The 25,189-nt window shown below is 39.7% G+C and overlaps 1 protein-coding gene across 1 annotated transcript in view; it reads right to left on the bottom strand.

Annotated features, from left to right (window-relative positions):
* The window catches only part of DIAPH3 (diaphanous related formin 3), a 531,965-nt gene that overhangs the window by 256,179 nt on the left and 250,597 nt on the right, over nucleotides 1-25,189 (bottom strand). Inside the window, exons 18-20 of the mRNA XM_070408978.1 lie at nucleotides 24,108-24,203; nucleotides 12,842-12,936; nucleotides 4,603-4,704 (exon numbers count right to left, since the gene is read on the bottom strand). Of these exons, the coding sequence (XP_070265079.1) occupies nucleotides 4,603-4,704; nucleotides 12,842-12,936; nucleotides 24,108-24,203 (293 nt within the window). The remainder of the gene's footprint in view (nucleotides 1-4,602; nucleotides 4,705-12,841; nucleotides 12,937-24,107; nucleotides 24,204-25,189) is intronic.

The raw sequence follows: 25,189 nt of genomic DNA, 5'->3' as shown, positions 1-25,189 counted from the left end.
AGCATGAGGCTAGGTCATGCCAAATATAAACTGATTTATCAATAAAAGTTTTTTCCTGGACTGTCCAAATAAAATAATTTTTCAAGTTAAGCAAATCAGTCAGTACTCAGTGTCCTCTACCCAGAACCTAAAATAACAAATTCAGCAGGTAGATTGTCTCATTCATTTCAAGTCACACACAAAAATATGGAGATAGAGCACCTCCCAGAGCATTCCTCTAAAATACCATTTTACCAGAACCTCTGGTCCAGAATTTTGGATGGGTTATTTTTCATATGCCAAAATCTCCCAGAAAATATAGGACATAGAAGTATAGAGCTACAAAAACAGCTATAAGTAATCAGCTACAAAAACAAGTCAATAATATAATTTGTTTTAGGCCCTGAACTCATAGCACTGGATATCAATTCTATATGCACCAGACGCCAAGCACCACCATGTCACCACCACTCCTATACTACCATGTATAAACAGGGAAAGCTCTAGAACTATGTGTGGTATGCTGATCAGGCTGGCTAATGCTCAAAACATAAGGACAGCAAGGAGTATTAGTTCAGGAAGGTACCTAAAAATTCTGAATTATCAGAAAAAGCAGATGAGCAACTAAACGCTTAGTTTCATAAAAGTACCTATGTTTGGTACTCATGCATGAAGACTGTTCCTTTAGAAATGGAGATAGTATCAGCATTAAAAAAAAAATAAATCTAATTTCAAGGGAGAAATAAATAAAAGTGTATATGAAACTTCATATTATAGGGAACCTTGGAGAGAATATAGACATATCAAATGCTTTAGTGGTTGAAAGAAAGTCTCAAGGACCTATAATTTAATGAATAGTGACATAATATTTCTGAATAATATATCTATAATAATAAAAGGGTAATATGCTAATTAGACTGGACAGCTGAACGGCGTTCCAGACGTCCAGGACGACCTACAGTATGAAGCCAGGGCTGTGAGGGCCGAGGCAAGCCGCTGCAGCTGCAAGGGCTTAGGCCCTTGCACAAATTTCATGCATTGGGCCTCTAGTATGTATATAAAATTCTGTAGGACACAGCCCTGGAAAGTTGTATATAAAGTAAGCAAAGATAAGAAACCCCTATTTCTAATTTACATGTTATATCTTAGATATTCTAATTGGTGTTTAATGGACTCTGGTTACTAGCATTCTGGATGTGTTACTTTTGCAAACTGTCTTTCTATCAAAGACAAAATAATATAAACAAATGCCAAAGTCCTGGTATAACTTTTTGTTTACCTTTTTGCCTAATTCTTGGATGAAATTAAAGCTGGTTATATAATGAAAACAACTATAGGGACTCTATCCATTATTGTATCAAATTTGAGTGTATGTTTATATACAACACACCTGTGAAATCTGTAATTCACAAGAATCAAATTAATGGATAAAAGAAATAGTGAAACACACCAGCAAGTAATATAACTGCAGAGTTTTAACTGATTTTTGTTAAAATAAAAACAATGCTAGAAATCACAATATCAATCTATAGAATCTGAAAATGAAACAGATCTAATCACAAGTCTATGGTGAAACAAATGAAAAGGAAAACGTTGGCCCTATTTGGGGGTGCAAACGCTATGTCCACCTGGGACAATTCCTTGTTAATGACTCTGATGGTTTTTCAGGTGAAAATGATTAGTACTTTAAATATAGGTCCAGTCAACAAGTAAATGTTTTTCTAATATATAAAAGTCACATAGGAATCTGCAGTTTACATTACCTCAAAGTTAATAAATAGTCCATCTTCTATAACATAATGCAACATAATTTCATTAAGTTTGTTACTTGAAACATGAAACTTGGTATTAGGGGAATCTTTCGGAAATATACATAATTATAATTAGTTTTCTAAACACACCATTATTATTATATTATTTACACAATGTTGGTAAATTGAAAACATATTACGCTAATGAATTAGCAACTTGATGTTGAGCTTTTAATCTGGAAAGGAGAACAGAAAACTATGGGCATTTTACATGGTTTTACACCTTTTTGTGTGTGTATTCCCCAAGTATTGTTTGGAACTTTAGCAGGATTCCTTCTCCTTTGGGAAGAAGGAAGAGTTAAGAAGTAGGGGAAGATAAATTGAGAATGGTAAAAAGTTAAAATGGAAAAAGGCAAAGGTGAAGAACATTACTATTTGACTATATATATAAAGTATATGAGTGTGTGTGTGTGTGTGTGTGTAAACACTAGTGATCCGGTGCACAAAATTTGTACACATTAAAAGGGAATTAATTAGAGGAAATATTTACTATTACTATTTGCCCTTTCTCTATAATTGAAGTGTCAGAGATGAAAGAAAATTAGTAAACTGTATATGAAAATCTTCCTCCTGTCAGAGTCTGGGGTGCGCCATGGGAACCAAAGTCAAGTCCTCGCCCACCCATGTGCGCCTTGAAATCTTGCGAGACCCACACCCAGCCCCACCTTCACTGGGCTATATCCAGACCCAGCCAGCCCCACCCCCGTCAAGCCCTGCCAAGTGGGGGGTGCGGTCTGTCGCCTGGCCTGGCGCCAGGGCTGGGGGCGCAGCCTAAGGTCCCCCGGCCAGGGGTGGAGTGCACAGCCTGAGGTCCCCCAGCCCGGACCGGGGCAGGGGGCGCAGCCTGAGGACCCTGTCAAGCCCCTCAGGTGGAAGGCACAGCCTGAGGTCCCCCATCAAGCTTCACCGGGCAGGGGACGCAGCCTGAGGTCCCCTGCCCTGGCCCAGCACCATGCAGCCTCAGGTCCCTGATGATTGCTCCTTAAGTCTCGTTACAGGAACTCGGCCTCTGCTGTGGGTTCAGCCATCTTGTGTTACAGAATCCCTGCCTCCAGTGTGGGTGCAGCCATCTTGGCCGTTACGGTGTGGTGGTCAATTTGCATATTTCCTCTTTATTAGATAGGATATATACATATATATATAGTTTTCATTTTTTTCCCCCAACTTTACTAGCATTTCCCCTTTCCTCACCAAAACAATCATATTTTAAAATGATAGTACTACACAAACCAGAACTGAAAACAATGTGTTCTAGAATAGTCATAATCAACAGATGATAAAGCACTGCTCACATTGTCCATAGCAGATACTTTTCAACAGCATTACTCTTTCCACATTAAATTCCATTTGCAGTCAGGTATGACCTGTGATGGAATGAGTAGATTCAAGGTCAAGTTTGAGTTGACATATCCTGAAAGGAAAGTGGTTCATCACTGCCTTACAATCAAAACTATAACCTCTAGCACTAGTATCTGGGAATATAATTATTTTAATGATCTGACCCTACGAGTACACTGCTTGTAAATCACAGCTCTTTGATTTCAACTCTAGTTTTTAAAGGAGAGCATATGGCTATTATAAATAAACCTAAAATATTTGCTAGTTTGAGTTCATTCTTCTGTGACAATCACTAGAATATGTGAATAATTTTAAATATTTTCAGAGATATGCAACAGAAGTTATTAGTTAAGTAGACATTTTCATATAAACTTTTATGTGTTGAAGACTTAAGGTATGTGGGAAATATTTCAAAATTATAATTTTACATTTTTTTTTATTTTCATTCAATAGTCAAAAAAATGGCCAAAGATCAAAACTCTAAGTACTAGAAAGTTTTATAATTAAAAGAATGTGAAAGGAAAAACCCTGCCTTTTTTATTCTGTGTTCTATTCAGAGTTTCGTGAACTTGGGGGACAAGAGGTAGAAGGAGGCACTAAAGGGTGGGCTGAGTAGAATGGATTTATGAAGAGACAGGAAGGAATTTAAGAGCAAATGCCTACAAGATGCAAAATATGGTATGAAGGCATAGTCATTTCGGTAGTCAACCCAAATTTTCAAAATTTTATCAAATGCAAATTCATCATGTCCCTGGAGGTTGGTAATAATATAATTGAAGAAAAGGAAAAAAATAACATATAATAAAAAATAAAATACTATTTTAAAGTATCATCATGATAACTGAGTATAACCAACCTCAAAATGGTGATTTAATGGTAGGAGGAAAGAGCAAGAGAAAAAACGCTTGATAAAAATCTTAATTTTAAGTTGCAACACAGCTAATATATAACATCGGCAAGTCTTCTCACCTCTTCAGACCCCAACTTCTATAAATAGAAAGCTGGAACAAGATGATAATCAAGTTTTTGAAGATTTTTTAAATGTATTCATTTTTCAACCTCATTGCTAAAAACCAAACCAAAACAAAACAAAATATATTTGTAATTTCAGATCTAAAATATGAGATGAACTGGAGTGAGTGATTAGAATGAGAAACTGAAGCTACTGTTGCAATATGTTGGAATACATAACTCTAGAATAAGTCATAATTTTCATTTTACATTTTGACATCAAATAGAGAATGTGAAATCATGTATATACTTTTTAAAGACTCCTTGGATTTCACTTAAGGCTAGAATTCCAATACATATTTTAAATCAAGATAATGTCCAATAAATATCCTTAGGTTAAAAATAAATGGACATTAAAGGTTTGTGAGTAATAATAAGGAGAAAAGCTTGACATTTTCTTCCCTGTTTTCCACAATATTAATTAAAATTCCCTCAAAAGAGAGTTAACACTAAGAATACTCACCACAACAGCAAACTGCTCTGGTTCACTTAAGTTGTTATAGTCACTCTTGAACTGAGACAATGAATTTAATTGCTCCTGATCAGGAAGATGCTTTAATAAGTTCTGAAAATGAAAACCAAAAGAAAATATCTTCAACAAATGTGCTTCTTGAATTCTAGGTAAATTTATCAATGAACTCTGGGAAGGAAATCAGTAAAAAAGTTAATCTTTAGTTGTATTTCTAGGTAACCTCCCTTTTATGCAAAGCCTTAAGCTGTATTCTCTGCATCTTGAAAGCAATTTTCTTCTTCTCTATCCAGAGTTATTATATATTCAAATCAAGCACTACTGAATGTTTATTTGATTAGCTGTATAATTGAGAAAGAAGAACTCAACCTATACCAAAGAAACAGCTTTCTCACCTGGATAAATGTGATCAATTACATTTCAGCTTTAGGAAATTAAACGTCAGAAATTTCAAGCGAAGTCAAACATATTTTAACACTTCACTCACAGGAATAAAAGAAATTATCATATTGCTACTAAAAGGCAAGGGAAAGAATCAAAAAGAAAACAAGGGAATTTTAATGACAGTTCTTGCAACATTTAACCAATATGAGTATGGTTTTAGTAATAAAAATAAAGATACCTAAAAAACAAAGATAAAGTAATTCTTCTGATGTGAAAGAACATGGAAAAAAGCCCTGAAGACACAGAATGATATACCTTGCAGATAAAAGCAAAAACATACAAGGATCCTTAAGTGCCTGTGGCTGTAATGCCCTTTGCCTGTGTCATTTGCAGTCTAAAAACCACAGATTCCTGTGGCCATTCTGATTCCTTGTCCAGGCACAGCCTTTCCGAAGCCACACACACAGGAAAAAGAAATACTGCAATGGAGAAAAACCAAGGAAATACATATAAATATGCTTCCCTGTTAGAACTTAAATGATTACACAATCACTCAGACAAAGTCTATATAGATCCTTCTGTGTCCAAATATAATTGGCTATAATAATGTTATAACAAGTTAGCATATTGATAATAAAATTAAGAAGAAAAAAAAAAAAGAGTGGTTGGTGATCACAATCCCAAATTATAGTTATCAGTATATTCTGTGCAAGCCCAAATTCAAGTACAAATTTAAATTAAGCCTATAACATGCTACACGTATTAATGGGGAAATAAATCCCCAAAGGTGTTATTAGTTAAAAATAATGTTAGAAAATATTATATATCAAACTAGTTAAATCAAAAAACAAGTTTTGACTCACTGTGTATCTTTGAATAAAAACTTGGTTGGCTGGCCAAAAACAAATAAAAAGTCACAATTTAAGATCATCCCTGGGCAAAGAAACAGCAATCCTAAATGACTCACTAGATCAGATGGACTTAATTGACATCTTCAGAACACTACACCCCACAGCTGCGGAATATACATTCCTCTCAGGTGCTCATGGGACATATTCAAAAATAGACCACATATTGGGTCACAAGCAAAGTCTCCACAAATTCAAGAAGATTGAGATCATAAAAAGCATCTTCTCAGACCACGATGGCATAATGCTAGAAATAAAATACAATAAAAACAACCCAAAATACTCAAACACTTGGAAGCTGAATAGCATGTTATTAAATATTGATTGGGTTACCGATGACATCAAAGAAGAAATTAAAAACATCCTGGACACTAATGACAATGAAAACACAACAATCCAAAACCTCTGGGACACAATGAAAGCAGTCCTGAGAGGGAAGTTTATAGCTCTACAGGCCTATCTCAAAAAACAAGAAAAAATGGTAGTTAATCATCTAACTCTACAACTCAAAGAATTAGAAAGAGAGCAACAAGAAAACCCCAGAGTGAGCAGAAGGAAGGAGATAATAAAGATTAGAGCAGAAATCAATGACATAGAGACCAAAAAAACAATACAGAAAATCAATGAAACCAAGAGCTGGTTCTTTGAAAGGATAAACAAGATTGACAAACCCCTCGCCAGGCTCACCAAGAAGCAAAGAGAAAGGTCCCAAATAAACCAAATCAGAAATGATAGAGGCGAAATAACAACAGACCCCACAGAAATACAAATGATTGTTAAACAATACTATGGGCAACTCTACTCCAACAAACTAGACAACCTGGAGGAAATGGACAAATTCCTAGAAAAATACAACATCCCAAAACTCAATCAGGAAGAATCTAAAAACCTCAATAGGCCAATAACTATGGAAGAAATTGAAGCAGTCATCAGAAAGCTTCCAGCAAACAAAAGCCCAGGGCCAGACGGCTTCACAGGGGAGTTCTACCAAACATTCAAGGAAGAACTAAAACCTACCCTCCTCAGACTACTACAAAAAATTCAAGAGGAAGGAACACTTCCAAGCTCATTCTATGAAGCCAGCATCACCCTAATACCAAAACCAGGTAAAGACATCACAATGAAAGAGAATTACAGGCCAATATCCCTCATGAACATAGATGCCAAAATCCTCAACAAAATCTTAGCAAATCGGATCCAGCAGTACATCAGAAGGATCATACACCATGACCAAGTAGGATTTATCCCAGAGATGCAAGGATGGTACAACATCCGTAAATCAATAAATGTGATACATCACATAAACAAATTGAAAGAAAAAAACCACATGGTCATATCAATTGATGCAGAAAAAGCATTCGACAAAATCCAACACCCATTTTTGATAAAAACTCTCAGAAAGGTGGGAATAGAAGGATCATACCTCAACATAATAAAAGCCATATATGACAGGCCCACAGCAAACATCATACTCAATGGTCAAAAACTAACACCATTTCCCCTAAGAACAGGAACAAGACAGGGATGCCCACTCTCACCACTCCTGTTCAACATAGTACTGGAAGTATTAGCCATTGCAATTAGGCAAGAAGAAGAAATAAAAGGCATCCAAATTGGAAAAGAGGAAGTAAAACTGTCCTTATTTGCAGATGACATGATATTATACATACAAAACCCTAGAGACTCCATCAAAAAGCTACTAGACTTAATACATGAATTTGGCAATGTAGCAGGATACAAAATTAACCCCAAGAAATCTGAGGCATTTCTATACACCAATAGTGAACTTTCAGAAAGAGAGATTAGAAAAACAATCCCATTTACCATCGCACCAAAAAAATTAAGATACCTAGGAATAAACTTAACTAAAGAGGTTAAAGACCTCTACTCAGAAAACTACAGGACGTTGAAAAAAGAGATAGAGGAAGACATAAAGAGATGGAAGAACATACCATGTTCTTGGATTGGTAGAATCAACATCATTAAAATGTCCATACTACCCAAAGCAATCTATAAATTCAACGCACTTCCCATTAAAATACCAATGGCCTTCTTCAAAGATCTAGAACGAACTCTCCAAAAATTCATCTGGAATAAAAAAAGACCCCGAATAGCTGCAGCGATCCTGAGAAAGAACAAAGTAGGTGGGATCTCAATGCCAGATATCAAACTGTATTACAAAGCCACTGTTCTCAAAACTGCCTGGTACTGGCACAAGAACAGACATATAGACCAGTGGAATAGAACAGAGAGTCCAGAAATTAGCCCGAACCAATATGCTCAATTAATTTTTGACAAAGGAGGCATGAACATACAATGGAGCCAAGATAGTCTCTTCAATAAATGGTGTTGGGAAAATTGGACAGATATATGCAAGAAAATGAAACTAGACCACCAACTTACACCATACACAAGAATAAACTCAAAATGGATAAAGGACTTAAATGTACGACAGGAAACCATAAAAATTCTAGAAGAATACAAAGGCAACAAAATCTCAGACTTATGCCAAAACAATTTCTTCACTGACACAGCTCCTAGGGCAGTTGAAACTAAAGAGAAACTGAACAAATGGGACTACATCAAAATAAAAAGCTTCTGCACAGCAAAAGAAACCATCAACAAAACAACAAGAAAACCCACCTCTTGGGAAAACATATTTGCCAACGTCATATCTGATAAGGGCTTAATCTCCAAAATTTATAGGGAACTCATACAACTTAACAAAAAGAAGATAAACAATCCAATCAAAAAATGGGCAAAGGATCTAAATAGATACCTTTCAAAAGAGGACATTCAGAAAGCCAAGAGACATATGAAAACATGCTCAAAGTCACTAATCATCCGAGAGATGCAAATCAAAACAACAATGAGGTACCATCTCACACCTGTCAGAATGGCCATCATCAACAAATCAACAAACGACAAGTGCTGGAGAGGATGTGGAGAAAAAGGAACACTTGTGCACTGCTGGTGGGAATGCAGACTGGTGCAGCCACTATGGAAGGCAGTATGGAGGTTCCTCAAAAAATTGGAAATGGAACTCCCATTTGACCCTGTGATCCCACTACTAGGAATATATCCCAAGAAACCAGAAACACCTATCAGAAAGGATATATGTAACCAGATGTTCATAGCAGCACAATTCACCATAGCTAAGATCTGGAAACAGCCTAAGTGCCCATCAGTAGATGAATGGATTAGAAAACTGTGGTACATCTACACGATGGAATACTATGCTGCTGTTAAAAAGAAGGAACTCCTACCATTTGCAACATCATGGATGGAACTGGAGAGCATTATGCTAAGTGAAACAAGCCAGTCAATGAAGGAAAAATACCACATGATCTCACTCATTCATGGATAATAAAGACCATTACAAACTTTTGAACAATAATAGATACAGAGGCAGAGCTGCCTCAAACTGATTGTCAAACTGCAGTGGGAAGGCCAGAGAGAGTTGGGGGGCAGGAGGGAGGGGAGTAAGAGATCAACCGAAGGACTTGTATGCATGCATATAAGCATAACTAATGGACATAAGACACTGGGGGGTAAGGGAGGGTAGGGGTTTGTCAAGGGCGGGGGGGAAAAAAGGACACTTATGTAATACCCTTTGTAATACTTTAAGCGAAAAATAAAATAAAATTAAAAAAAAAAAAAAAAAAAAAAAAAGATCATCCCTGAAAAACATATTCACTATTAATACTACCAACAAAAACATGCAGGTAGTATATGATTTTTCCACATAAATAGAAATTTCTCCTAGTAGAACTGCCTGAGACCAAAAGACTTGGTTATTTATATTTTCTTGTAATCATTCTAGTTGACAGCTGGATTATTTTAATTATTTATTACATCAGGCTTCTAAATTTCTTCAGCACTCTTTAAATGACCATCCAATCCCCTTGAATATTTTTAGTTAATATATAATTAAATTTTAATCTCTCATCAGAAACGTATTAATTTTTCACTTCAGTATTTTTGCTTTCCAAAGTAATAAAACTATGGTGATTTGTAAGAGCACATCCCCAACCTAGCTTTGTGTCTCCGAATATACTTCACAAATCCTAAGATCCTATCAAACTAAACTCTACACAGTTGCCCACACACTGCTAGCATTTCCCTCACAGCTCAGGGTTTTATTACATCCAGACTAACTGCCCTCACTACATTACTCACTCAATCCTCTGCCCTTTTCCACGTCTACACTGTATTAAACCTTCAGGTGCCCTTATCTTTATACATACACACACCTGGCACTCCCCTCACACACTATGTATCGTAAATCAGCTATGTATTTTTATTTAATACTAATGCCCTGGTGCACGAATTCATGCACATTGAAAGGAAATTAATTAGAAGGTGGCCGGTGGGGTGGGACTGGGTGAGACAGGCTGGACATGCCCTGGAGCCAACCTCCAGCGGTCCCTCCTAGGCCAGCCGCACCTGGGGTGGCACTGTGGCTCATCGCAGCTCAGCAGTAAACCAGATTCGAGGCCGATAGGGCCCCAGCAACAACATAACCTACGGCCAAAGGTGGAATCGCACAGCCCCGTGAGGAGTCTCTGGTTCCGGGGTACAACACCCAAGAACTGCCGCTGCCAAGTCACAGCAGCTCAGTAGCTCCCGCGTTGAGCATCTGCCCCTTTGTGGTCAGTGCGCAGCATACCTACTGGCTGGTCGGCTGGTCAGATAGTCAGATGGTTGCTTAGCCTTTTATATATATAGAACTATGTAATCATCACCCTTGCCACACTATCAATTCCAAAAATGTAAAGTCTGTTTCTGATTGAGCCTAAAACAGTGCCCTGCACGCGCGCACACACACACACACACACACACAGCTAAATAAATTAATTAATAAAAGACTGATGGAACAAAGGTAAATGGGTAAAGAATGAGGTGGGAAAATGACATCAATACTGACATCTTGTTATGTATGAATAAATAAATACACCAAAATGAAATCAGGACAGTGAATAAAACCTACCAAACGATGATTGTTAAAAAGCAATGCTCTTCCCATGCCCTGTTCAACATGGGCAGTAAGAAATGTATTTTTTAAATTAAAAAAAATGAGACTTCAAATGCCATGAGAGTCTTGTTTTTTAATGACTATATAAAGGCTCTGCATATGTCCCAACTAAAGTTTTAGATTTTAAATTCATTAAGATTAAATTTATATTAGGCAAGTATGGTAGGCAGAATAATGAGCCAGCCTCCCCCAAGATGTCCACATGTAATCCCCAGAACCTCTGAAAATACTAGTTTCAGCTGACATTAAAATAGGGAGATTATCCTGGTTATCTGGATGTGCTCAATGCAATCATAAAGGTCTTTACAAGTAGAAGAGGGAGACAGAACCACCAAGTGAGAGGGAGATATAACAATGAAAGAAAGAAACCGAGAGAGGCAACATTGCTGGCTTGGAAGGTGAAGGAAAGTGCCAAGGAGCCAAGGAAGGAGGCAGCCATGAGGAGCTGGAAAAGAAAATAACAAACAACAACTAAAAACCCCCACACACAAAGTCTTCCCTAAATATTATACGGGAAGAAAGTCAAGCCTGCCAACACCTTGACAGTAAGACCCAGGCCAGACTTCTGGTCTATAGAAAAGTAAGATAATACACATTCATGTAATTTTAAGCCACTAAATTTGTTGTAAATTGTTATAGCAGTAAAAATAAAAAATTATTATAGCAGTAATAGAAACTAATATATTAATAAGTTATATGGAACTTAATGTTCTTTGGGTACAAATTTCAATGCAAATAATTTTTTTTTCATCTCTACAAAACAAAAGTCACATGATTATCCAAACCATTCGTGTAAGCGAGTTAAAAGCTACTCCATAAATATTTAACAAATGCATTATAAAAACTATGAACATGTATTAAGTAGAAAATTTTTCTTTAAGGACCTTGGAATCAATTAAGAACAAGGCATATACACAATCAACAGTAACAAAGACAACGTTCTAGTAAAAAGAAACTGCTAGAGAAAATGCATTTAAACAAGAGTTGATGAATTAGGTAGTTTATGTCTCAGAGACTCACAGCAGAAATCACTAATGGGATTATAGAACCACCACATTTAGAAGACAAGAGAGGAGAGGCAAGAACAAGTCCTAAGGTTACCATTTACTGATTAATTAAAATGTCTAGAATAATTTTGATGACATTAACAAATAATCTTTGTTTTCTTTTCACTGCTAAAACATCAATACCCTTCTATTTTAAAATACAAGATAGTAAAAACTAAAGATATCACCCTCTGGCTATATAATTTGTGGTTTGATTCTTCAAATTTAAATTCTATCTAAATATGTATTATTGTTACTTTATGTGGAATTCAGCAAGTAACTTTGGTACCACACTAGCATTCCTTAAATAATAGTGTGAACACAAATCATTTGAAAAAATCTTCCAGACTTCTGAATGAATTCAGAACACTATGTAAACTATCTGTAGTACGTATAAGAGCACAAATGACCCTAGTAGGGATTGTCAGTAAGGTTACTCTGAAATAAAAAGAAATCTCCCTCGACCTTATATTAAATAATAATACAACATTAGAAAACACCAAAGCCTAAGAAAACTCTAAAACACTCTAAAAATATTATACAAATTTAAATGAATATATTACTGGTCTTAATTGTAACAAAAACAAAAATGTAAAATTAAACAACCTGACTTTCAGAAAACAGTCATTTAAAATAATTGAAATGTAATTATTTTGATAGCATTATATTTAGTTTGCAATTAAAAGAACATTCAGAGTTTTATCTCCTGGCAATGCAGAAGTTATGCTAAAACTAATTATGCAGCAATGATTTTCCAGTTGAATGATTTGGTTTAAGAATTTTGCTTCACTTACAGATTTCCATTTAATGAGAAGCTTGCAATGAAATATTGGAACTTAAGCTCTCTGCCTCTTGTTTACCTGAATCATAGATTCTGCCAACTGTGTTTCATCCACTTCCAATATCATCATTTTGATTTCTTCATATGGCACCCGGAAAGAGCTCAGGAAGATTGCTAAAAGGAGAGAAATAGTTCATAATGAATAAGATTAAGAAAACAGTTTAAGATATAGTTCTATAGGTAAAATAAAAAAATAATTCATAAAATGAGAGATTTAAAAACATTTAATAAAATTACTGTGGGGGAAACTTTCATTAGCACATTTTATACTTCTCCAGTTTTAGACCTGGTGTTTAAAGGTAGTCCTATATCATTATGCTGATTTCGAGGTTGATTTTTAATGATTAGTTATTAGCTAAACATAGGAATGGTGCCAATTTTCAAATGACTAAAATGAAATATGTTCAGTTCAATATAAAATATCACATTATAAAGAAAAGAACCATAAAACCCTAATACGTGTGTGTAATATTTGTAGAAACACGTGTGTTTTTAGCTTGTATATCTTGTAGCCCTACTAAATGGTTCAGAAAAAAAAATATTTTATATATTTTTATTGAGTTCAGAGAGCAAAGGAAAGGGAGAGAGAGATAGAAACATCAATGATGAGACAGAATCATTGATTGGAGTCCTGCCATGCTCCCCCTACTAGGGCATGTGCTTGCAACCACAGCACAAGCCCTGATCAGGAATGGAGCCATGACTTCCTGCTTCATAGGTCAACACTCAACCACTGACCCACACCAGCCAGAATGGCTGAGAAAAAATATTTTAACAAAACTGCTAACCAGGGCATTAATACTTTTATAAGTTATAATAATACTTCACTGGTCAGAAATATTGCAAACATTATGCCAGAGAACTAGCCATTGCATGTAACTAAAACTTAAATATCCAAATTTAGAAAACAAATTTTCATGGAAAACTATCCAAATAAATTATATGGGATAATGTTATTACCAAAAATTCCAATTATTATTTACTTTATTTTTGATATCTCATATATCTACTGTTAAAACACAATGATCTCAAAAGTTATTAAGGTATATAAGAATATTTTCACAGCATTAGATTTAATGCTGTGCTGTTCTCCCACTATTCTACTATTTTTGTGTTTCTTCTCTCCAGTGACAGTCACTTCTTGAACATACTCAGGAATTGCTAACCACTAGCCCACTAATTTATTTTATATACTGCTTATATCATTTTGTCAGTATTTTTTTAATGTTTTTATTGATTTTAGAAGGACAAGGAGGGAGAGAAGGAGAGGGAGGGAGGAAGGGTATGAGGGAGGTATTTATTGGTTACCTCCTATACTGGGGACGAAACCCAAATCCTGGACATGTGCCCTGACCAGGAATAGAACCTGGGACCTCTCGGTGCACAGGACAATGCTCAACCAACTGAGCCACACTGGCCAGGGCAGCAAGTATTTTCAACAAAGGACACTACTTTTCATAAATACTCAGAAAATATGATCTACTTCTTTCTTGGAGGAAGGCTATATTTCAGATTCCTGAGGTTACCATGTAGCATCTACAGCTAAAAAAAAAAAAAAAAAAAAAAAACGCACCATCTATGTTTTTATCACTAGCTTCATTCACACATTTCAGAATCAAACAGTTATAAGTCTAGCATAATAGTGCTATAAATTATCTATAAAATATGAATATGTGCAATCCTTAATATCCCAAGAACAAGATGGAATAAAGGGTCTAAATTATATTATAATAGATAGAGATTAATGAAATTATAAAATGATACCGCATAGTAGACATTAGAAAGTACAAAAATATGGTAACTAATAATCACTATTATTCAAGAGGAATTGAACAATTGATGGCGAGGGAATAAAATCTAAATGTGAACATCATGTACAAAACAAGTTGCATATGATTATAGAATTAAATATAAATAGTAACAACAGAAGGGATACTAAAAGAAAATTAGCATGACAAATTAGCTCTTTTATGGTGAAAGACTTCTTAATCATAAAAAACAATGGAAAACATATGCAAAGATTGATATCTGACAACATAAGAGAAAAACATTAATGGCAATGGACTTAAAGCAATTAAAAAGCAAGGAAGCTGGGAAGATAAACCTGCTTCAAAATTCACAGAGCACTTGTTTACCTTCATTTAGCATACCATCAGTTCCAAAGAGGAAAATGGGCAATGGGTAAAATGTGTGTAAACTCGATTAAAAGAATAAGAAAAAAAATGACCAAAATAAATGTAACATGCTAAACCTCAGGAGTAAGAAAACTGAGAACACAAATTGTTAAAACATAATCTAAATTGAAAATTTGTAAGATTAATAAAGATCCTTAAAATTATGACTTCCATTTGAGAAAAGTAAATTCCACTCAAGAAATCTAGTCTAGTCCTGACCAGTTTGGCTCAGTGGATAGAGCGTCAGCCTGCGGACTGAAGGGTCCCAGGTTCGATTCCAGTCAAGGGCATGTACCTTAGTTGCAGGCACATCCCCAGTAGGGGGTGTGCAGGAGACAGCTGATCAATGTTTCTCTCTCATGGATGTTTCTAACTCTCTATCCCTCTCCCTTCCTCTCTGTAAAAAAAAAAAATCAATAAAAATATTTTTTTTTAAAAAAAAGAAATCTAGTCTATGGAAACAACAACAACATATAGAGAAAGTTATCATTAAATAATCAAAAGCACAGAATTCCTCTAAGGCATAATATAGTAATTGAGGGAGAAAGAAATGATAGTTTTCTATTTTAGGCAATAGGGCAGAGAGATACTTAAAAGAGAGAGGGAGATATAAAAAAATATATATTTAATCTTATAGGATATGCATTTCTGAGCTGTCCTGAAAATAAGAAAAGCAGAAATCCTAAGAGAAAATAACTACAGAAATGAAAGAAATGTTTGAAACACTGGGCAGGAAAAAAAGACATTACTAAAAAGAAACAAATATTTAATGGAAAAATGTAGAATTTTTAGAAATCATATGTATAAATAAAACTAATGAAATCACAAATTGAACATATGAATGAGACATCATTAGATAACAAAGATCAAATATATGCCATGACAGACTGCAAAGAAGCTATTCAAAGTGTAACATAAAGACATGGAAAAATACAAGGTTATGAGATATAGAAGATTAGTAATGATACCTAAAAAATATCTACTTCGAGTTCAGAAAGGAAATCACAAAAAGAATAGGAAAGGAGCATATATGAACAGAAAACATCAGATAATTTTCCAGAATTACAGAGACACAGAACATCAGATCAAGGAGGTTCAAAAAAACTCAAACATAATAAAATTTTAAAAATAATAAAAGCCACACTAGATAGCTCCTTGTAAAACATCAAGCATATGGGAGGTCATATATTGGGAACACTCAAGCACTGATGGTGTAAGAGTAAACTAGTACATCACAGAACAGGTATATATTTAGAGCAGGGGCCACCACACATCTCTAGAGCAGGGGAGGGGAACCTTTTTTCTGCCAAGGGCCATTTGAATATTTATAGCATCATAACCACACAAAATTATCAAATTAAAAATTAGCCTGCTATATTTGGTCAAACACTTAACTAACTCACCCCTAATACTTTGGCAGGGCCAGACCAAATGATTTTGAGGGTCTTAGAGGTCCACTGGCCAGATGTACCCCAACCCTGCTCTAGAGAGACAGACAGTAAATATTTTACGATTCGTAAGCCACACAGTCTCTGTCACAACTTCTCAACTCTGCTACTGTAGCACAAAGGCAGCCATAAACAATGTGTAAATAAATGTGCTGGCTAAGTTCCAATAAAACCTTGTTCAAAAAAACAGGCAACAGACAAGATTTCGCTGAAAATCCATAGTATGCCACACCCTGCCTTAAAAACACCAAAAATGTGAGACCCACATTCAACTAAGCAATGAATGAATAAAGTATGATATTCAAAATTTTCTTTGCAGATAAATATACTTTATTCCTTTACTTTCTTCTATATTTACAATCATTAACTACTTCCAGGTATTATTCCATAATTAAAGTAGCATGCACATTAAATACACTATTTAGAAGAATTAAAATAGTTTTTTAATAGTTTATTAATAAATTCTCTTATAGAAAACATTTACTATAACTAAGAGCAAAAAATAGACAAAAGGATTGAAAATGGCCTAATACAAAACACACTATTCAGAAGACAGCACAGATTTACCTATTTATAATGTTTAAAAGTTGCTGAGAATAATGTGAAACACAATTAAAGCCTCCAAAAGACCCATTAAAATTAATATTTTTACTAACATGCATCTTATCCTTCAAAATGTGATTACACAGATCCCTGTGGGAAGCTTTGAGTCGGTGAAGGAGTGTAAAGTGTGCAGATTTTAGAACCAGTCACGTGTTTCCTGCAAGGGACCTTATAAATATTTAAACCTTTATGTTAATTTGTAGATTCCTAGGTTCCTCCCTTTACAGCTCTACTATCCCCTCCAAAAAGTCTATAAAGCATAAGAACCTTGTAGGACTCCTGAGCCATCTCTTGATCCTCAAGTGGCTGGAATTCTATCTTTTATGCTGGGCCCAGAGACTTTGCCAAAAACCTTATGAACTCAAAATACAGGGAACCTAGCCCACCTTTAAATAAACAGATATATAAATGGGTGATTTTTGATCCTTTTTTCAAAATTCTATAGAATATTTCAGTTAAGAGATATCTAAGAAAAAATTATCTTAGATTTCTAAATGAAAATTGCCTTAGATTTGTTAACTATCAGAAGACTCTCTTCTCAGAATTCAGTATCTCCAAAGGCTGAATTTCATAGACAAAAAAACAGCTGTGAATCAAACTATAATAACAGAAAACATTTTAAAAAATTAAAATCTTGAAAAAGGCAGCTAATGCTGCTTAAAGCTTAAACCATGACATTTGTTGCAATCAGAGAGGGCAAGAACAATACTAGCATGGATTACATCCTAACATGACACAGTGTGAATACTGAACTTTTTGATCTTTAAAAGATGATTAGCAATTATATGAATGGATACCTATCTTCTAACTGAAGCAAACAAAACGGTATCCTATTCTATGACAAAGTAATTTTGTTATCTCTAAATAGGAATATATGTAACATATACCTTTTGGAAATTTTCAAAATTACTCATCATATTCAAGTACTACACCAACCAGATTCCCTACCTACAATGTTAACACTACTACCTATCTGGTGGGCTGTGGTAAGAACTAAGAGCCTAATATACACTAGCACATAAAGGTAATTACTATTACAACTGAACTTGAAATACTTTTTAGCACATCTACACTAATAAAGGAGAAACATGGTAATTAGCGTACGACCGCTACCCTTCCCATTGGCTAATCAGCATATCCTTATGCAAATTAACTGTCAGCCAAGATGGCGGCCAGCAGCCATGCACTGAAGGGAACAGGGAGGCTTGTTTGCTCCAGTGATGGCAGACTCCAACGTTCCCCGCATGACTTGCCAGCCTCTCAGCTGCAACTCTAAGAAGCATTGTAACAAATATAGAAGCTAAACAAAACCCCAGAAACCGGCTTTCAGTCAGCCGGCCTTCAGCCTGCCTGACCGCAACATTGTATCAAATACAGAAGGTAAAGGCCAGAAACCTGCTTTCAACAGCGATGCCTCAGAGCTAAAGCTGACCCAGAATAAAAAAGAAAAAAGAATAAAGAAAAAAAGGAGCGGTTGGGAGCTTCAGTCACCCGCCAGCCTGAAAACGGCCCTCAGCCCCTCAGTCAGACTGGCCAGGCACCCCAGTGGGGACCCCCACCCTGATCCAGGACACCCTTCAGGGCAAACCAGCCGGCCCCCACCCGTGCACCAGGCCTCTATTCTATATAGTGAAAGGGTAATATGCCTCCCAGCACCGGAATCAGGGGAGCCGCGAGGCCTCCCGGCACCAGGATCAGCGTGACAGGGGGCAGCGACCAAACCCCCTGATCGCCCTGCGGCTCTGTGTGTGACAGGGGGTGGGGCCACAACCTCCCTATCTGCCCTGCTCTGTTCATGACAGGGGAAGGCACCCCAACCCCCTGATCAGGCCTGCTCTGTGCCTGATGCGGGGAGCTCCCCAATCCCCTGATCACGCTGCGGCTCTGTGTTTGACAGGGTGAGGTGCACCAACGCCCTGATCGGCCTTGCTCTGTGTTTGACAGGGTGCGGCGCCCCAACCGCCCCCCCCCCCCCCCCATGGGCCCTGTTCTGTGTGTGACAGGGTAGAGCCATAACCTCTCCATCGGCCGTGCCCTGAGTGTGACAGTGGCGGCGCCCCAACCCCCTGATCGGCCCTGCTCTGTGGGTGATAGAGGGTGGCACCCCAACCCCCCTCCACGAGCCTTGCTCTGTGTGTAACAGGGTGGAGCCATAACCTCCCCATTGGCCCTGCCCTGAGTGTGAGAGGGTGCAGCGCCCCAACCCCCTGATCCGCCCTGCTCTGTGTGTGACAGGGGGCGGTGCCCCAACTCCCCTATCAGCCCTGCTCTGTGAGTGACAGGGGGGAGCTCCTCAACCCCCTGATTGGCCCTGCTCTGTGAGTGACAGGGGGCAGCGCCCCAACCCCCTGATTGGCCCTGCTCTGTGAGTGACAGGGGGCAGCGCCCCAACCCTCTGATCGACCCTGCTCTGTGTGTGACAAGGGGTGGCGCTGCAACCTCCCCATCGACCCTGCCTTGAGTGTGACAGGGGGCGGTGCCCCAACCCCCCAATCGGCCCTACCCTGAGCATGACTGAGGGTGGCATCGCAACCTCCCGATCCGCCCTGCTCTGTGCATGACAGGGAGCGGCGCCCCAACTCCCCAATCGGCCCTGCTCTGAGCCTGACCAGGGGCTGCACCAAGGGATTGGGCATGCCCTCTGCCGCCTGGGAGCAGGCCTAGGCCAGCAGGTCGTTATCTCCCGAGGAGTCCCAGACTGCGAGAGGGCACAGGCCAGGCTGGGGGACCCCCCTCCCCACCCCGAGTGCACAAATTTTTGTGCACCGGGCCTCTAGTCTACACTACTAAAAGAGAAACATGGTAATTAGCGTACGACCGCTACCCTTCCCATTGGCTAATCAGCATATCCTTATGCAAATTAACTGTCAGCCAAGATGGCGGCCGGCAGCCATGCACTGAAGCGAACAGGGAGGCTTGCTTGCTCCAGTGACTGGCAGACTCCAACGTTCCTTGCCTAACTTGCCGGCCTCTCAGCTGCAACTCTGAGCAACTATGTAGCAAATATAGAAGCTAAACAAAACCCCAGAAACCGGCTTTCAGTCAGCCGGCCTTCAGCCAGCCTGACCGCAACATTGTATCAATGTTTTCAGCAGTGAGGCCTCAGAGCTAAAGCTGGGCCAGAATAAAAAGAAAAAAAGGAGTGGTTGGGAGCTCCAGTCACCCACCAGCCTGAAAACAGCCCTCAGCCCCTCAGCCAGCCTGGTCAGGCACCCCAGTGGGGACCCCCACCCTGATCCAGGACACCCTTCAGGGCAAACCAGTGGGCCCCCACCCGTGCACCAGGCCTCTATCCTATATAGTAAAAGGGTAATATGCCTCCCGGCACCGGGATCAGCGGAGCCGCGAGGTCTTCCGGCACCGGGATCAGCGTGACAGTGGATAGCGCCCAAACCCCCTGATCGCCCTGTGGCTCTGTGTGTGACAGGGGGCGGGGCCACAACCTCCCTATCTGCCCTGCTCTCTTCGCGACAGGAGAAGGCGTCCCAACCCCCTGATCAGCCCTGCTCTGTGCCTGATAGGGGGGAGCTCCCCAATCCCTTGATGGCCCTGCGGCTCTGTGCGTGACAGGGGGGACCTCCCCAACCCCCTGATCGCCCTGCGGCTCTGTGTGTGACAGGGGGCGGGGCCACAACCTCCCTATCTGCCCTGCTCTGTTCGTGACAGGGGAATGCGCCCCAATCCCCTGATCGCCCTGCGGCTCTGTGTGTGACAGGGTGCGGCGCCCCAACCCCCGATTGGCCTTGCTCTGTGTGTGACAGTGTGCAGCGCCCCAACCGCTCCCCCCCCCCGCCCACGGGCCCTGCTCTGTGTGTGACAGGGTAGAGCCATAACCTCCCCATCGGCCCTGCCCTGAGTGTGACAGTGGCGGCGCCCCAACCCCCTGATCGGCCCTGCTCTGTGGGTGATAGAGGGTGGCGCCCCAACCCCCTGATCCGCCCTGCTCTGTGTGTGACAGGGGGCAGTGCCCCAACTCCCCTATCGGCCCTACTCTGTGAGTGACAGGGGGGAGCTCCCCAACCCCCTGATCGGCCCTGCTCTGTGCATGACAGGGGGGAGCTCCTCAACCCCATGATGGGCCCTGCTCTGTGCGTGAGAGGGGGGAGCTCCCCAACCCCCTGATTGACCCTGCTCTGTGCGTGACAGGGTACAGAGCCCCAACCCCCGTGATGGGCCCTGCTCTGTGAGTGACAGGGGGCAGTGCCCCAACCCCGATTGGCCCTGCTCTGTGCGTGACAGGGGGTGGCGCCGCAACCTCCCCATCGACCCTGCCTTGAGTGTGACAGAGGGCGGTGCCCCAACCCCCCAATCGGCTGTACCCTGAGCGTGACTGAGGGTGGCATCACAACCTCCCGATCCATCCTGCTCTGTGCATGACAGGGGGCGGTGCCCCAACTCCCCAATGGGCACTACTCTGAGCCTGACCAGGGGCTACACCTAGGGATTGGGCGTGCCCTCTGCCGCCCGGGAGCAGGCCTAGGCCAGCAGGTCGTTATCTCCCGAGGGGTCCCAGACTGCGAGAGGGCACAGGCCAGGCTGGGGGAAACCCCCCCGAGTGCACAAATTTTTGTGCACTGGGCCTCTAGTGTCTATAATCTACTAGTATATATGTAATCTATCTATATATATAAAAGCCTAAGCAACCATTACGACCGGACGATCGCCGGTAGCTCTGATGTGCACTGACCACCAGGGGGCAGATGCTCAATGCAAGCAGCCCCCTGATGGTCAGTATGCTCCCACAGCCAACTTCCCGGGGCCAGCCAACCTCCCGTGGTCCCTCCCCCAGCTGGCCAGCCTGATCAGCCCTGATTGCCAGCCAGACCGAGGGACCCCACCTGTACACGAATTTGTAAAAGCCCAGTGACTGAAAGGCAGAATGACCAGAATGACCCGTCGCTATGACATGCACTACAGCAGCCAACCAGCCTGATCTGGACCCCGATCCCCCCTAGCAACCTCCCGCAGCACCTCCCCCAGGCCTGCCCCACCCCCAAATGGACTCCCCACCCCGATTCGGGGTGGGCTGGCCAGCCAACCACTTGTAGCCCCTCCCTGGGATTGCCCCACCCCCAATCAGCTCCCCACCCCAATTGGGGGACAGGCCAGCCAGCTAACCACCCACAGCCCCTCCTCCCACCGGCCCCACCCCCTATTGGCCCCCATCAGGGCGGGCCAGCCGGACCCCACCTGTGTATAAATTCATGCAACAGGCCTCTAGTATGTAAATAATACTAAAGAACCCTGTTCAATAAGTCACATATTCTCCTTCAAGATGAATATGTAAGCTAATTTACCATAACTCACCCGTCTAAAAAGCACTCCATTCAATATTTCTTCAGGACCCATAATGAGGCTATTTATAGAGTCAAGACCAAGAATTATTAATGCAGGTCAGTTTTTAAGAAAATAACCATCTCTTTCATTTCACAGAACACAAAACTTTTTGACATTATCCAAGTTAATAATGCTTTAAACTGAGACGATGTTCCTTTAAGGGGAGAAATTCTGTGAAATGTCTGTATTAAGTAATAATCACCAAACCTGTGGTGGTCTAAACACAAAACAAAAACAAAAAATGATTTCTAAGTCAGACTACATGTCTATCACACACATCTGAAAGACAGGGCTCTCTAACTTATGATCCTCCTATCAGGATGATGGACTACATTCTGACTGCATTCTGGGTGAAACAAAAGACTAGAGTTTCTCTCACCAGCAATTAAAAAAAGTCACCTCATCTACACTTGCACTATCATTGGTGCAAGCCAAGTCACATGGTCTACACCTAACTTGAAAGAGGCAGGCATGAGCACTCAACTTGTGGCCAGAAATAAAAAACTAAGTATTAGCAAGCATTAATGTCTGTGCACCAGTACAGGGATCTCAGCAGCCTACACTGCAGAAGGGGGAATGGCCCTCCATCACAGTGACTATGAAAGGAAGGGGGTTCCAGAACTTTTACAAAAGAAATGCCAATTCTGCCTTTTGCACACATAGCTTTACCTCCCTCTTTAATAAAGAGCATGGATCTTTATACTCTCAACAAGAAAAAAATGTATTCATACTTGCTAAAAGCTTACTTGAGGTATATAATAACTGAAAGGTAGGCTAAAAGCCATGTTAATTGTTCATGCCTCTCCTCATTATATCCCACCTGCACCATCAGAAAATATTATATACAGGTATTATCTCAGTTCCAAGCAGAACTATATTTGATGCATATAAAGCATCAGTTAGAAATGAGATAGAAGCAAAACTATTTGCCCTCTTCTCCAACAGTAATTCGGTCAGGAAGACAATTCAATACTAAATACTTAGTTCCCTATACCAGTAATTAAATCTAAAATATTTCCAGTCAATACCTTTGAGGAAAGGCTTTGAACTGTTCAGATGGAATAATGAAATTCATTTTACTCATCATTCCTTATTTACATTAATATTCCAACCTCCTTTGTGTGTGATCAAGTACTACAAATAATAGAGATTCAGATGTTTAAAGAAATAATCCACCACAAAATTTAGTTAAAAATTTGTCATCACTTACTTCCTTAATTATTTAAATACTTAAAAAAGAGAATTTGCCCTAGCCGGTTTGGCTCAGTGGATAGAGCCTCGGCCTGTGGATGAAGGGCTCTGGGTTCTATTCCTGTCAAGGGCACATGCCTGGAGTTGTGGGCTCAATCTCCAGTAGGGGGCGTGTAAGAGGCAGCCGAACAATGTTTCTCTCTCATCATTAATGTTTCTATCTCTCTCTCCCTCTCCCTTCCTCTCTGAAATTAATAAAAACATATTTTTTTAAAAAGATAATTTAAAGGGTACATTTTTTTCAGTTATGAGAGATATATTTTCATTCTAAACAATTTTCTTAGTTTTCTTTCATAATATGCATTAATCTTTTAAAGAATTTAAACCATAAGTTACCTAAAGTTATCTCTGAATTTATTATGCAAATTATTAAAAAATAACATAAAAATAAGTTACAAAGTAAATGAAATAATTTAAAGGAACCACCTCTAGTACTTTTACTATTTTAATTGTATTAAAATCTTCTACTTACAAAGGTTCTGGGCAACTTTAGAATCAAGAAATTTAAGTTCTTTAATTTTTTTTTTAAGAGCTTTCTTCTCTTCAAAATCCTCCTCTTCTCTTCTCTCTGCAAAATCAAGGACAGATCCACATTAGGGGCAGAAAGGCATTCAACTGCTTAAGGGCAGGATGGGAATTTTCTATTATGAAATAATCTAAAAAAAGATGACATTTTTAAATCACAGAGTTATAAAAATAATTAATAGATATCCCAAGACCTAAACTATTTCAGATAGGCAATAGTGGCTCTTATTCTAGAAAAACTAAGAGTATTTAAAGGTCTAACAGGAATAAGAAAAATAAAGCTAATGTACATTATGGAAACTAATACCACTGAATGTTAGCTCATTTGAACAAGTATACAAGACACAATTATAAAATATATAATTAGATTTACACTTAGGATAGGTGAAGAAGTTAGCTATAAAAGTGCTAAACAAAAACAGGCACACAGCTATTTTATGTTTGATACACCATGTTTATCTGATATAATAAAGAGTTAATGTGCAAATATACCATCATGCCCTCACATAAGATGGCCACCCCCATGTGGTCACAAGATGACCGCGCCCATGTCATCACAAGATGGCTACTCCCATGTGGTCAAAAAATGGCCATGCCTATGTTGTCACAAATAGCCGCCCCAATGTGGTCACAAGATGGCTGCCCCCATGTCATCACATGATGGCCGCCACAAAGATGGCCAGCATGGGAGAGCAGTTGGGGGCAACTAGGCCGGCAAGGGAGGGCAGTAGGGAGAAATCGGGCTGGCAGGGGAGGCAGTTGGGGGTGATTGGACCGGCAGGGGAGCAGTTACGCGTCAGACATTCCCCCAAGAGGTCCTAGATTGGACAGGGTGCAAGCTCGGCTGAGAGACACCCCACCCAGTGCATGAGTTTTGTGCACCAGGTCTCTAGTCTATCTATAATAATTAAAGCATAATATGCTAATTAGATCAGACAGCCAAAAGACCTTCTGGATATCCTTCCGGACAAAGCTTTGGGGGCCCAGGCAGAGGCAGTTAGGGGCGATCAGGCAGGCAGGCGAGTAGTT

Source organism: Myotis yumanensis, unplaced genomic scaffold (assembly GCF_028538775.1).
Source record: "Myotis yumanensis isolate MYYU_CA2020_CCGP unplaced genomic scaffold, mMyoYum1.0.hap1 SCAF_3, whole genome shotgun sequence".
Lineage (NCBI taxonomy): Eukaryota > Metazoa > Chordata > Mammalia > Chiroptera > Vespertilionidae > Myotis > Myotis yumanensis.
The sequence above is the reverse complement of the archived record's forward strand: the minus strand, read 5'-3'. Positions and strand labels throughout refer to the sequence as shown.